At 40.4% G+C, this 13,805-nt stretch overlaps 2 protein-coding genes across 2 annotated transcripts in view; one reads left to right on the top strand and one right to left on the bottom strand.

Annotated features, from left to right (window-relative positions):
- Window positions 1-6,733, top strand: part of LOC115178882 (complement C3) — a 44,751-nt gene extending 38,018 nt beyond the window's left edge. The window contains exons 35-41 of the mRNA XM_029740272.1: window positions 2,568-2,657; window positions 2,783-2,888; window positions 3,214-3,303; window positions 3,713-3,793; window positions 3,967-4,050; window positions 4,925-5,060; window positions 6,417-6,733. Of these exons, the coding sequence (XP_029596132.1) occupies window positions 2,568-2,657; window positions 2,783-2,888; window positions 3,214-3,303; window positions 3,713-3,793; window positions 3,967-4,050; window positions 4,925-5,060; window positions 6,417-6,561 (732 nt within the window). The 3' untranslated portion in view covers window positions 6,562-6,733. The remainder of the gene's footprint in view (window positions 1-2,567; window positions 2,658-2,782; window positions 2,889-3,213; window positions 3,304-3,712; window positions 3,794-3,966; window positions 4,051-4,924; window positions 5,061-6,416) is intronic.
- A 2,967-nt stretch (window positions 6,734-9,700) lies between these two features.
- Window positions 9,701-13,805, bottom strand: part of LOC115178847 (nidogen-1-like) — an 80,274-nt gene continuing 76,169 nt past the window's right edge. The window contains exon 20 of the mRNA XM_029740215.1: window positions 9,701-10,232. Within this exon, the coding sequence (XP_029596075.1) occupies window positions 10,114-10,232 (119 nt within the window). The 3' untranslated portion in view covers window positions 9,701-10,113. The remainder of the gene's footprint in view (window positions 10,233-13,805) is intronic.

Raw genomic sequence — 13,805 nt, 5'->3', positions numbered from 1 at the left:
CTAAAGTCCCTTTGTAGCAGACAACCATACCGCCTGCACTAAAGTCCCTTTGTAGCAGACAACCATACCGCCTGCACTAAAGTCCCTTTGTAGCAGACAACCATACCGCCTGCACTAAAGTCCCTTTGTAGCAGACAACCATACCGCCTGCACTAAAGTCCCTTTGTAGCAGTTAAGTGCTTACTCTTATAGTTTTCCATTAAAATGGTCAAAAATACAATTATTATTTTTTGCATTTTAGCAAAAAATCATCTCCCAAGCAATCATTTTGCTAGGACTGTCTGGGAGTGGTCTGGGCGAGCGGCCTAATTGGAGGGGCCTAATAGGATGTAACCTGAAAACTAGCTGTTATTGGCAGTGGTTTGGAACTCTCTTTACTATTGGTCTATTAACTTATACACCTGGTGATGGCACCAGGCAAGCCAAAACTCCACCCATGCAAAACCTCCTGATTATCAATTTGTTTCACACATTTACAGTGTTAGTTTCAGCTGTTACAAAACACAGGAAACTGGATTTTGATTGCACTGGGCCTTTACAAATGTGATTACACCTTTGACAGAATTGTTACTGAGGATATTTTAACATGTTATTTTTATATACATGCTTTTACATACCTGTAGTAGTCGATAACCGGACACAAAAGTTACTGTGTTCAGAGTTCTGTCGCATTCTTTATTCTGAAGAATCTCGTGTCTGGCCAAAGCCTCTTCCATCCCTACTACCGCTACAGCAGTGGTCACCAACCGGTCGATCACCGAACATTTATGTAAAAAAAAACAACAACGATAAAGCCTTGTGTTCCTATTTTTTTTATTAATCTCGGGCTGTTGGTGGTAGATGCAGCCATTTCAGCTGCACTGCGCGCCGGGTAGGCAAACTGTTGCCATGTCATGTGGCCTGGGGAGGAAATCAAGTGCACTATGCTGCTGCTGGCCAATCAGATTGCTCAGATGACCGAGTCTGCAATAATGTAGCAGGCATAAAAGAAAGCTACGGCAAAATTGATACTGTGAGATTTCAAAACGTTTAAAACCATGACTAGAGAGAAACTGTCAACGAATACAGCAAAGAGATGCTGTTTTTATCAGTGAGTTCATGTTTAAGTTCAGCACTGTCAACACTTTGTATTCAACACTCTTATAAGCCATTAAATGCACGTTCTTCCTATTTCCACTCAGCGCTACAACAAGCAGTGCAGCAGTAATGAATGATTACGAAAGTGTATCTATAGGCTGACGTTGTTATTATTAGCGGCTTGGGTATTTTTTAATATCAAGGAATATTTCACTTTCTCTGTTTATATGAGTAACAACATGAATTTGTGCATGAGGCAGGATTAATGCGGTGCGACTCGAGTTTTGCCATCAGCTGGAAGACGGTGTCCCTTATTGGTCAGTGTCAGTGGAGGAAAGGGAGAGCGGAGGGATGTTGAGAGACCGACGCTCAGTCTGAGCTCTCTCCCTTCGCTGAGACTGACCCTGTCTGCTGCTCTCTCCCTTCGCTGAGACTGACCCTCAGTCTGCTGCTCTCTCCCTTCGCTGAGACTGACCCTCAGTCTGCTGCTCTCTCCCTTCGCTGAGACCGACCCTCAGTCTGCTGCTCTCTCCCTTCGCTGAGACCGACCCTCAGTCTGCTGCTCTCTCCCTTCGCTGAGACCGACCCTCAGTCTGCTGCTCTCTCCCTTCGCTGAGACCGACCCTCAGTCTGCTGCTCTCTCCCTTCGCTGAGACCGACCCTCAGTCTGCTGCTCTCTCCCTTCGCTGAGACCGACCCTCAGTCTGCTGCTCTCTCCCTTCGCTGAGACCGACCCTCAGTCTGCTGCTCTCTCCCTTCGCTGAGACCGACCCTCAGTCTGCTGCTCTCTTCCTCTGCTGAGACCGACCCTCAGTCTGCTGCTCTCTTCCTCTGCTGAGACTGACACTCAGATGCAGGCACCATCAGCCCAGTAAAATAAAAAGCGAATTATATAAATGTATGCTCACTCAGCTTTGCCTCACAAGTAATACACCAATGGATCTATTACCTGTGTGATCGTATAGCCTACCTCAAATTTAGAAATATAATTTAAAAAAATGTCCGGAACAACAATGCATTGGCAGGTAAATTCAAGCAAAGCCAGTATGCGGTGATAATATATTGGGTTTATAGCTTACTGCACAAACCTAATTTCTACAGTACTGCTTTTAATTTGTTAATGTTGCGTAGGCTTACATTTTTTAAGTCATGTTAATAAAAAATCAGAGCGGTAGATCTCGGGATGCATTTTGACTCAGAAAGCGATCTTAACTCAAAGGTTGGTGACCACTGCGCTACAGAGTAACGGCGCCATCTATTGGATTGATGGTATAACTACAGCTACAGCTCCAGTGTCAAATTGTTCAACCCATTACAAACGCTTAATGCAGCTCTGGTGTAGTTATGGCAATACCCTTAATCACTCAGGCTGGATGAACACTTCTTAGCACAGCATTGCCAAACACAGTTTTTCCCCATTTCAGTTTTTTTTGTGGATAATACAATAAACATGAATGGTTCAAAGTTCACTCTTGTGTTTCTGCTTGCAGTTGTCAACCGGGAGGGAAAGGTACATTCAGAAGTTTGAACTTGACAACAAGTTGTCTGAGAGGGGCTCCCTCATCATCTATCTTAACCAGGTATCTGTTTGTGACTGCATGCCACACTGGTATCGAAATGACTTTCTTCTGCTCAGTGACATGTATACAATGACGTAACTTCATTGGATTATCCAACTTTCACTATATCTCCGGTATCCATTAAGGTATCTTCTAAACTAGCAGACAAAGTGGCGTTCAGAATGCACAAGATACAAGATGTAGGTCTGCTTCAACCTGCCGGGGTCACCGTTTATGAATACTATGCTCAAGGTATGCTTTATTTGAGAGGTGATATGAACCAGACCTGGTTTAAATAGAATGTACCTTTCTTTAAAATACTTAACCTGTGCTTGATTCAGCTTGTCTGGTGGAATGGAACCAATGGAATATTCCCAAAAGTCTAAACCCTGCCCATCTGGCATTCCAGGTAGGCTCAATCAAACACTCAAAGTATTTGAAAGAAAACAAATACTTTTTGAACCCAGGTCTGATATAAGCACACATACTCACATGTACCTCATAGTCTACAATGCATTCACTAGAAATGCCCACACACAGAAGAAATTGTTTTGAATAGGGACTTTTGTCATTTTAGAGAACCGCTGTGTGAAGTTCTACCACCCAATGAAGAAGGATGGAAGCCTGAACCGGCTTTGTCAAGATGATGTGTGCCGTTGTGCTGAAGGTACCATGCCTCGGTGGCCAAATTGCTGGCAAAAAGTAGTTGCAGTTATAGGATCAGCTTACCCTACTCTGATCCTTTTACCATTGTCAACAATCCCTCCATCATCCATTCAATGTTCAGGAAAAACCTAAATGTCGTGTTCCATTTTCACTTCGAATGATCATTTTGCCTGTACAATAATATGTTAATGTTGCCTGGGTACCAGTCTGTTTCTGTCATCTTTCCACTCCTTGCCACTCCTTCTCATGCCAAACAATGACACGGAGTACAAGGAGTGGAATGTTCGCACAAAACATGTTCTGAATTTCAGCCTAATGTTAATATACTGAATGCCAAAGTAATACTGTCCTCACTATATAGATTGTCTGGTTACTTTGAAACGTTCATATACATGACCTTTGTTTCATAGAGAAATGTAGCTACCAGAAGAAACTTGACGTGAGTGAAGTAAAATTGTTGGACAAAGCCTGCGAAGCTGGAATGGATTATGGTAAGTCTCAAGTCTTTTGAGGCAGACAATTGTGTTCAGTAGTATGACACAGCGATGCAAAGTGCTTTGCAATGGACCATTTGTGTTTTCTCCCTACTGGACACAACACAGGTATTATTAAGTTGAACAAAATTATATGTTAACTTATTCATATGACTGTATTTTTTACACAGTTTTCAAAGCCTCCATGGTTAATGCAACACTGGAGTCCTACACCGACACATACCGCATGGAAATACAAATGATTATCAAAGAAGGTAGGATAAGTCCTTAATGTTTAGTCCGGAGTTCCTAAACGAGAATCATTCCCTGCTGGATTATATGGAGTAGGACTATGTGTATCAACAGTGGCAGTTGATATTTTGTTAACATTTTCAAATGCTCCTCTCACTTCAACACAAATGTGTCATTCCACAAATAGAATGCCTGTTATTGGGTAGTGTAATTTGTCAAAAATATATATTTGGAATTTTTCACCTAATTTTCACATTGTGATCAACTTCATAAAAACCTGTTTCCCAATCTCAAGAGGTTTAATTAAGAGAAGAATTTATTTAATTTAATTAAGAGCCTTCCTATCAATGTTGCCTGGGTTGACTTGTTATGTTTCATGTGCTCAGTTTTCCATCATTAAACACCAGAAAATGGCCAGGTCACCTGCTTGTACATTTTGATTTGACTATTAAATGTTCAATGTTTCTTTTGAAAAAACTGAGGGACAAATGTTAATGAATCACTAATCACATGAAATAAGTAAACATCTTCAGAAATGACTTTACCAAAGCAACAAAGTAAATAGGGCTTTACAATGATGGTGAAAACATGTGAAAATCTTGGGGTTACTTGAATAAAAACAGACTGCTATTGGAGTTGTTAACATGGTTTAGTTAGAGCATATATGTTTGTGATCCAACTGGTAAATCAAGTGTTTTATAAACATTTACACACATAATATCTGAAGTATATAAAAGGTCATCTATTTGTGAAGCGACCCAAATATTCCCTAGAAACACAATATGGTTTTGCACACAAATGTAAATGCTTTTGTTTTGCAAGCCACTCTTTTAACAGAAAGTTTAGAACCAAGTTCTTTACAAATGAGATCAACGTTAATGTTTAATTTCTCTTTAGGCACTGACATTGTGTTAGAAGGGGAAAAACGCTTGTTCCTGGCCCACCCCTCCTGTAGAAAGGCACTGGATCTGAAAGAAGGCCAGAGCTACCTGCTCATTGGAGACACTGCAGATCTAATCCAGAGTGGTCACAGGTAAGAAATGTCTCATCATTTCATTTCGCTAGTTTCAAAAGAGTTTTGAAGGGAAATCTTGCCCACGACTCATATTTTTGCAAAAAGCAACTTTCATGAACATATTTGTTTTTTAATCGAAAACCAGACGTTTTAGGCTCAGTTATAGTGATACGCGTCTATTCTGGTCTTCATTTTGACCGTTCGTTGCAAAAGTGATATGTTTGGTATTTTAGTAGTAAATCTAGCTCTTTTCGCCCCTAATGGTACCATTGAAATCATAATGTAAAGGCATCTTGAGAAGGTGCCTCTACGTCATCTCAAGGGAGGGGTTCTGTATGAAATACACTCCCTTCTAGATGTGCTGGGGGCTACCACCTCAAGTCTTACTATAAAAGCAGGTGAAAGCCTGCCTTATTTGGCAATGGTCTTGTAAAGTGGAGTGTGCCAATATATTTAGCATGATGCTACCTTGACTAGACTACTGACGTTACACAAAATTCAGAAGGTAGTAAGGTGCATTTCCCCATATGGACAAAAATTCGATGTTTTTGCTTACCGTTTCATACACATCTATGCATTTGACAAAAACATGTAAACTATGAGGATTATACATTTATATTTGTAGCTACATCCTAAGAAGAAATAGATGACAATGGTGGTCATGTCAACCTGTATTTTTTCCCAACCACTGACTGATTGGTGGTGCGGTCTGCTAAAACAGATGGCTCATACTGTTGTTGAATGGTTATGAGTTCTAGTCAATGTGTATTAACTCTGGATGACTAACAGGGGGCGCTGTATTGAAACCACCGCGCGGATTCAGATTCCTGATTAACCTTTCAAGTGTAGATCAGATTAAACAAACAATGGTATGCAGTATCAGCTTTAAAGGAGTAGTTCAGTATTTATTTGATGTTAGATGGTTCCTCACCCTTAAAGCAGTCTACGGGCCAGGAAAAACTGTAATCAACGGTTGTTATTTCGTTAAACAGCCATTACAAACTAACTTTAGCCACCGCTAGCAAGCTAACAATCAATGGAAGTGATGGGGGGGATGTGAGCATGTTATTTTTGAATGGCCAAATCACCTTTAAGTAACATCAAGCCAAATATGGAGTTGATTTTAATTGATTTCGGGTGATTTGGAGAAAACATTTATTTGCCCCATCACTTTCCATGATTTTTATGCTAGCAGTGGCTCAAGTTTGTAGTGGCTGTTTAAAGAAAACTGAACCATGGATTACAGTTTCTCCTGGCCCATAGACTACTTTCTTCCTTTAAGTAAAAGCTATGAGCTATTTTATTAACTGTAACTATATTTCCGTCACACTACTAGACTGCAAACCCTGCTAAGAGCTGTGTCTTTGTTTCTAGATTCGAGTATGTATTGGGTGAGCGGACATGGATCGAATACTGGCCCACAAGTGATGAGTGCAATAAGCGGGGTCCGGTCAGGAAAAGATGTTTGGAAATCGATGACTTTGTTCACGCAATGGAAAGCGAAGGATGTGTAAACTAGAGTGAACATGGGTTATTCTCTTGTTTTCATTTGACACAGTCATTTTTTTCCTTGCACAAGAATGTCTTTGTACCAAATGTAGCCTAAATTAGCACTATACTTGTCAATTAAAATGCTTTTTTTGTTGTACTGGAAGATGCTTGCAAAAACATGATGAAATAAGTTTTTCCAATGTTCTTGGTTGACACCAGTCTCAGTCCAGGGGTTAAACCAGGTTCATCCATTTCCCTACCTGTCCCATGCGGTCCTGCGTGGCTCAGTTGGTAAAGCAATTGACTTGCAACGTCTGGGCATAACCATACAAATATGTATGCATGCACCAGTTATGAGTAAAGACATACATCCATGAAGGTAAATCTACAAAGAAATTATGGCCTGACTGGTTGGTGTTGTAATGCCATGCAGTACTTTTTCAAACCAACTTTTAAATAGATCCAAAGAACAAACTCTACCAGTAGGTGGCCCACTTCCACAGACGGACTAAATCACTTGTAAAGAGTCTGCACACATTTCAATGGAGTCTGCACTGCTCAGTGGACAGTTAGGAGAAAATCCCACTTTAAAAAAAAAAAAACACATTTGTACTTTGTACTTGCGCTTGTGTACTCAAAAGTGAGTACACCACAGCAATTTATTTTAAACATTACCAGAAAGGTGAGTTCCAGACATTTAAAAAACTATGCAACATTAGCAGTTATTGTTTATGGCCATCCCATGACAAATAATTATGTTTGGGTATGCCTCTTTAGGCGGAAATCAACATTTTGCCATATCATATAAGAGTATAACTGGCCAACTGTTGTCAGTGTCTGCCCTGAGATTGTAAGTTTAGGGGTTCAATCCCCTGTCGAGTCATACCAAAGACTTACAAAATGGGACCGATGCCCCTGCTTTGCACTCAGAATTAAGGAGATGGATTTATGGTCTAGCCCTTTGATTGACTAGCATTCTGTCCATAGGTGTACTTGTACATCAAGCTGCCTCACGCTACAGACACAGGAGATGGGTTTCTGCCCTATTGTCTGTTCTGGCTCGGACAAGGCTTACTTACTTAGGCCATGGCCAGAGATGTTGCGTTCGCCACAGTTCATATTAAGATCTCTTAGAAATGTAATGCATATACAAATGACAATGTGTGAATTCACAAATCACAAACTGGTATTAAAGTTACTGTATCCCTTTAAAAAAGACAAATAGCTTCCTGATAACTAACATGTTACTGTACTAACAAGAAAAAAGACACAATGTACACCAAACTTGTAAAAAAAAAAGTTTAATAGGACAGCTGTACAGAATTTAAATGTCCTTATTTTTTCCACAGTTGCCGCACAGCTGCACACACAGTACATGCATTAACCTTATGTAACACTCTTATGGTGGGCTGTCAACCCTCTTATGGGGAGAATGAGGTCATCAAAAGGCACTGGGCCAACTTCTCTCCAGATAGGCTTGTGGCAGTCAAACACCAACAACCTGGCGTTATGCCCAACAATCTGTACACCTTCACAGTAGTAATCAGCTATAACTGGTCATCAAGCACACAACTGGAAAGGTGTACTTCAGATAGTATGTCATTAAAACTCGTTTTTCAACCACTCCACAAATTTCTATAGTTTTGGCAAGTCGGTTAGGACATCTACTTTGTGTAAGACACAAATCATTTTTCCAACAATTGTTTGCAGACAGATTATTTCACTTATAATTCACTGTATCACAATTTCAGTGGCTCAGAAGTTTACATACACTACATTGACTGTGCCTTTAAACAGCTTGGACAATTCCAGAAAATTATGTCATGGATTTAGAAGCTTCTGATAGGCTAATTGACATCATTTGAGTCAATTGGAGGTGTACCTGTGGATGTATTTCAAGGCCTACCTTCCAACTCAGTGCCTCTTTGCTTGACATCATGGGAAAATCAAAAGAAATCAGCCAAGACATCAGAAAAAAAATTGTAGACCTCCACAAGTCTGGTTCATCCTTGGGGGCAATTTCCAAATGCCTGAAGGTACCACGTTTATCTGTACAAACAATAGTACGCAAGTATAAACACCATGGGATGACGCAGCCGTCATACCGCTTAGGAAGGAGACGTGTTCTGTCTCCTAGAGATGAACGTACTTTGGTGCGAAAAGTGCAAATCAATCCCAAGAACAACAGCAAAGGACTTTGTGAAGATGCTGGAGGAAACAGGTACAAAAGTATCTATAGCCACAGTAAAACGAGTCCTATATCGACATAACCTGAAAGGCCGCTCAGCAAGGAAGAAGCCACTGCTCCAAAACTGCCATAAAAAAGCCAGACTACGGATTGCAACTGCACATGGGGAAAAAGATTGTACTTTTTGGAGAAATGTCCTCTGGTCTGATGAAACAAAAATAGAACTGTTTGGCCATAATGACCAGCGTTAGGTTGGAGGAAAAATGGGGAGGCTTGCAAGCCGAAAAACACCATCCCAACTGTAAAAGGGGTGGGGGTGTTTTGCTGCAGGAGGGACTGGTGCAAAAAAAAATAGATGGCTTCATGAGGAAGGAAAATTATGAGGATATATTAAAGCAACATCTCAAGACATCAGTCAGGAAGTTAAAGCTTGGTCGCAAATGGGTCTTCCAAATGGACAATGACCCCAAGCATACTTCCAAAGTTGTGGCAAAAGGGCTTAAGGACAACAAAGCCAAGGTATAGGAGTGGCCATCACAAAGCCCTGACCTCAATCCCATAGAAAATGTGTGGGCAAAACGGAAAAAGCGTGTGTGAGCAAGAAGGCCTACAAACCTGACTCAGTTACACCAGCTCTGTCAGGAGGAATGGGCCAAAATTCACCCAACTTATTTTTGGGAAGCTTGTTGAAGGCTACCCGAAACGTTTGACCCAAGTTAAACAATTTAAAGGCAATGCTACCAAATACTAATTGAGTGTATGTAAACTTCTGACCCACTGGGAATGTGATGAAAGAAATTAATTCTGAAATAAATCCTTCTCTCTATTATTATTCTGACATTTCACATTCCTAAAATAAAGGGGTGATCCTAACGTACCTAAAACAGGGAATTTTTACTAGGATTAAATGTCAGGAATTGTGAAAAACTGAGTTTAAATGTATTTGGCTAAGGTGTATGTAAACTTCCGACTTCAACTGTATATTTCAGGTATTTATTTACAATACAAAAAAATACAATGTGACTTTTTATCAAATGGATCAGAAAATAATGCCAAAATAATTTGTGAGGTTTCAAATACACACAGTAACAAGGTCAAAGGACTAGATAGGTGGAAGCAATAGGATAGCAACTCCACCTAACCAACCAGAGAACTACAGTAGAGATCACTATCATATCCTTACAAACTACCCAATCCTCTCAGATCTGCCAGAGGGAAATCAACAAGGAACTGAGCAATAGAGGCCTAGCAATCTGAATGGATTTGGGCCACAGAGTAACCCGCAGCCGGATGCAGCTTATCTTTCTTCCTCTAAAGAGGAAGTTGGAAGGCACACATGTCACAACTCCTTTGTGCAGTTAGCAGGAGAATCTACTGATCTCTCTTCAGTCCTCACAAGTTCCTCTCCACACAGCTTCCGTCCACCATGTCTGGGCACCGGCAGGTGAAGCCGCCGCGGCGAGGTAGACAAAGGTGTGAACAGCCTCCGTTGTTCGAGCAGTAGTTATATGCTGTGGGAGACATTTGGATAACATTACCATCATTTAGAGGAGTTTCTAGCCCTTTGGCACAATTGTACTTTAAATTGTACTTTGATATCAAATGCACACTACATGTGGTCTGAATAAGAATAAGAGCAAACCCCACCAAAAGCAGCAGTAGGGATATTCACATTGCTATAACAACATACACAGCTACATACTCGTACACTAAAAAGTGTTTAATTGATAACATGTGACATTTCACACACACAAAAAACATTCACTGTATGCTCTGGGAGTGTTTCAAACACCCAGAGTACTTTGAAAAAGACAGTCAGAACAGATTTACACTGTTCTTGGTCCTGCGGTCTTGATTATGCAGTAATGTAAACCAGACTGAGGGCTCTATTAAAACCTCTACAGGATCGGTGGGTCCCCATCGGGACGGTTGAGCTAACATAGGCTAAAGTGATTATCATGAGGTTGTAAGTACAATAACATTTCCCAGGACATGGACATATCTGATATTGGCAGAAAGCTTAAATGATTGTTAATCTAACTGCACTGTCCAATTTACAGTAGCTATTACAGTGAAATAATACCATGCTATTGTTTGAGAGTGCACAGTTATGAACTTGAAATGTATTAATAAACCAATTAGGCACATTTAGGCAGTCTTTATACAATCTTTTTTTACAGAAATGCAATGGTTCTTTGGATCAGCCTAAAACTTTGCACATCCACTGCTGCCATCTAGTGGCCAAAATCTAAATTGTGCCTCGGCTGGAATAATACATTATGGCCTTTGTCTTGCATTTAAAAAAATGGTACAAAAAAATAAAATAAAAAGAATGGGCCAAAAGTCACCCAACTTATTGTGGGAAGCTTGTGGAAGGCTACCCGAAACGTTTGACCCACATTAAAAAAATTAAAGGCAATGCTACCAAATACTAATTGAGTGTATGTAAACTTCTGACCCACTGGGAATGTGATGAAAGAAATAAAAGTTGAAATAAATCATTCTCTCTACTATTATTCTGACATTTCACATTCTTAAAATAAAATGGTGATCCTAACTGGCCTAAGACGGAATTTTTACTAGGATTAAATGTCAGGAATTGTGAAAAACTGAGTTTAAATGTATTTGGCTAAGGTGTATGTAAACTTCCAATTTCAACTGTATATTTCAGGTATTTATTCACAAATTATTTTGGTATTATTTTCTGATCCATTTGATAAAAAGTCACGTTGTATTTTTTGTTTGTATTGTAAATGCAGCTGTGCTTCCCTTCGTAGTCGTAATAGTTTGCAAGCCCTGCCACATCCGATGAGCATTGGAGCCGGTGTAGTACGATTCAATCTTAGTCCGGTATTGACTGTTCCCTTTGGTTGGATATTGAACATGCTGGTATGAAATTAGGTAAAATGGATTGAAGTTTCTCTGCATTAAAGTCTCCGGGCACTAGGAGTGCCGCCTCTGGATGAGCATTTTCCTGTTTGCTTATGGCCCTATAAAGCTTGTTGAGTGCCGTCTTAGTGCAAGCATCGGTTTGTGATGGTAAATAGACAGCTACGAAAAATATAGATGAAAACTCTCTTGGTAAATAGTGTGGTCTACAGCTTATCATGAGATACTCTACCTCAGGCAAGCAAAACCTCGAGACTTCCTTAATATTAGATTTCTTGCACCAGCTGTTGTTTACATATAGATACAGACCGCAACCCCTTGTCTTACCGGAGTCAGCTGTTCTATCTTGCCATTGGACCAAAAACCCGACAGCTGTATGTTATCCATGTCGTTGTTCAGCCACGACTCGGTGAAACATAAGATATTACAGTTGTTAATGTCCCGTTGGTTTGATATCCTTGATCGAAGCTCATCCATTTTGTTATTCAATGATTGCACGTTGGCCAATAGGACTGATGGTAGACAGGGTTTACTCACTCGCCTACGAATTTTCAGAAGGCAGCCCGACCTCTGCCCCCTTTTTCTCAATTTTTTCTTCACGCAAATGTGTCGGACTCGTTAAAGAAAAAATCTTTGTCTAGTTTGAGGTGAGTAATCGCTGTTCTGATGTCCAGAAGTTATTTTCGGTCATATGTACATTATGTACATTATGTACAAAATAAGTAAAACATAAGTTACAAACATCGTGAAAAAAACAAAGAAATTGCATAGTTGGTTAGGAGCACGTAAAACAGCAGCCATCCCCTCCGGCGCCATTATGATTAATGTGTGTGTGTATGTTTGTGTTGTGTATGTGTGCGTATGTAGTGTTTAAATGTGTGAGGGATTTGTGTGGGAATGACAGTGCAGTGTGTGTGATTGAGTATGTACATGTATATGGTGTGTATATGTAGTCTAGAGAGTTTGCGTGGGGTCAGTGCAAGATAGTCAGTGCAAATAGTTTGGGTTCCATTAAAGAACTATTTAGCTGAAGCGTTACAGATTGCGCGCTTGAAATTAAAAGGTCATTTCCAATTGAGTCACATATGCAGCGTTTACCGTGAATGCAGTCTCCGCTAACGTGGGAAGCTTGCCTTCAAATTTCAATCACGCTGTAACTCTGAACTTCCGCGATACGGATTAAATAGAGCCCTGAGAGAGTCTTTGACAGGGCCAAGTACAGTCCAATCAAACCATTTGTACCTCTGCATTAACTTTAATGTAAGGCAGGGACTGCTGTATGTTTAAACCTAAAACCATTTGAATCTAAATCAAAAAAGACTGTCTTGATGAATGGTTAAAAGCAGTTGGCTGGCGGTTCGCCATCCTAAAGCCTTTGATCACACAACATCGGGCGTAATTTTCCTTTTTCAACATCGTCTGTAATTTCACGACAATTCTGCATGTTGAATGGCCACCGTTCGTCGACACTCATTAGGCGATCTACAGCACATATCCAACTAACTATACTATAAGTACTTACTATACTACTCATACTGTACACAAATTAAGAACAGAAAATAAGAACAGACCCCCATGGTGGATTGGATCAGACCAGATAAATCCAGCGGGAGCACAGATGTATGAAAATGGCAGACGGTGCACATTCCGCCAGACCCGAGTAATTGCATCCAGACCATGTGAGGATATATATGTAGGAAGGGGGGTGGGAAAATCGGCGGTTGCTGAGTAAAGTGAACCTCTGCATAGCCAGCTGTAACATTACGATTATAAGACTCCACTGTATCTACGTACAGCTGTGTATTTAAAGCTATATATCCAACTTGACTAATTCTGCTTCAGTGCTATATAACTAGTCTAGAACCACAACCATTAGAGTTGGGATCAATACCATGGAATAGAATTGAACATAAATTCAGATCACATACGTATGTGTTTATTGTATAGACCTACACCAGTGGTCACCAACCAGTCGATCACAAAACATTTCTGTAGAAAAGCCGACGATAAAGGCATAAAGGGTCCCTTTTTTTGTGTTGCGCTGTTGGCGGTAGGTGCACTTGATTCAGAAGCCCTGCGCACCGGGATACAAAGTGTTCCTATTGTGAACCATTTAATTTGTCTGAAAAGACAAACTGCCTACCCTGTGGACCAGGAGATCTCTGGCAAAATTGAGTGTGCCGACTGCGTTGGCC

The sequence above is a fragment of the Salmo trutta genome, chromosome 38, assembly GCF_901001165.1.
Source record: "Salmo trutta chromosome 38, fSalTru1.1, whole genome shotgun sequence".
Classification (NCBI taxonomy): domain Eukaryota; kingdom Metazoa; phylum Chordata; class Actinopteri; order Salmoniformes; family Salmonidae; genus Salmo; species Salmo trutta.
This window is presented reverse-complemented; position numbering and strand designations above follow the sequence as displayed.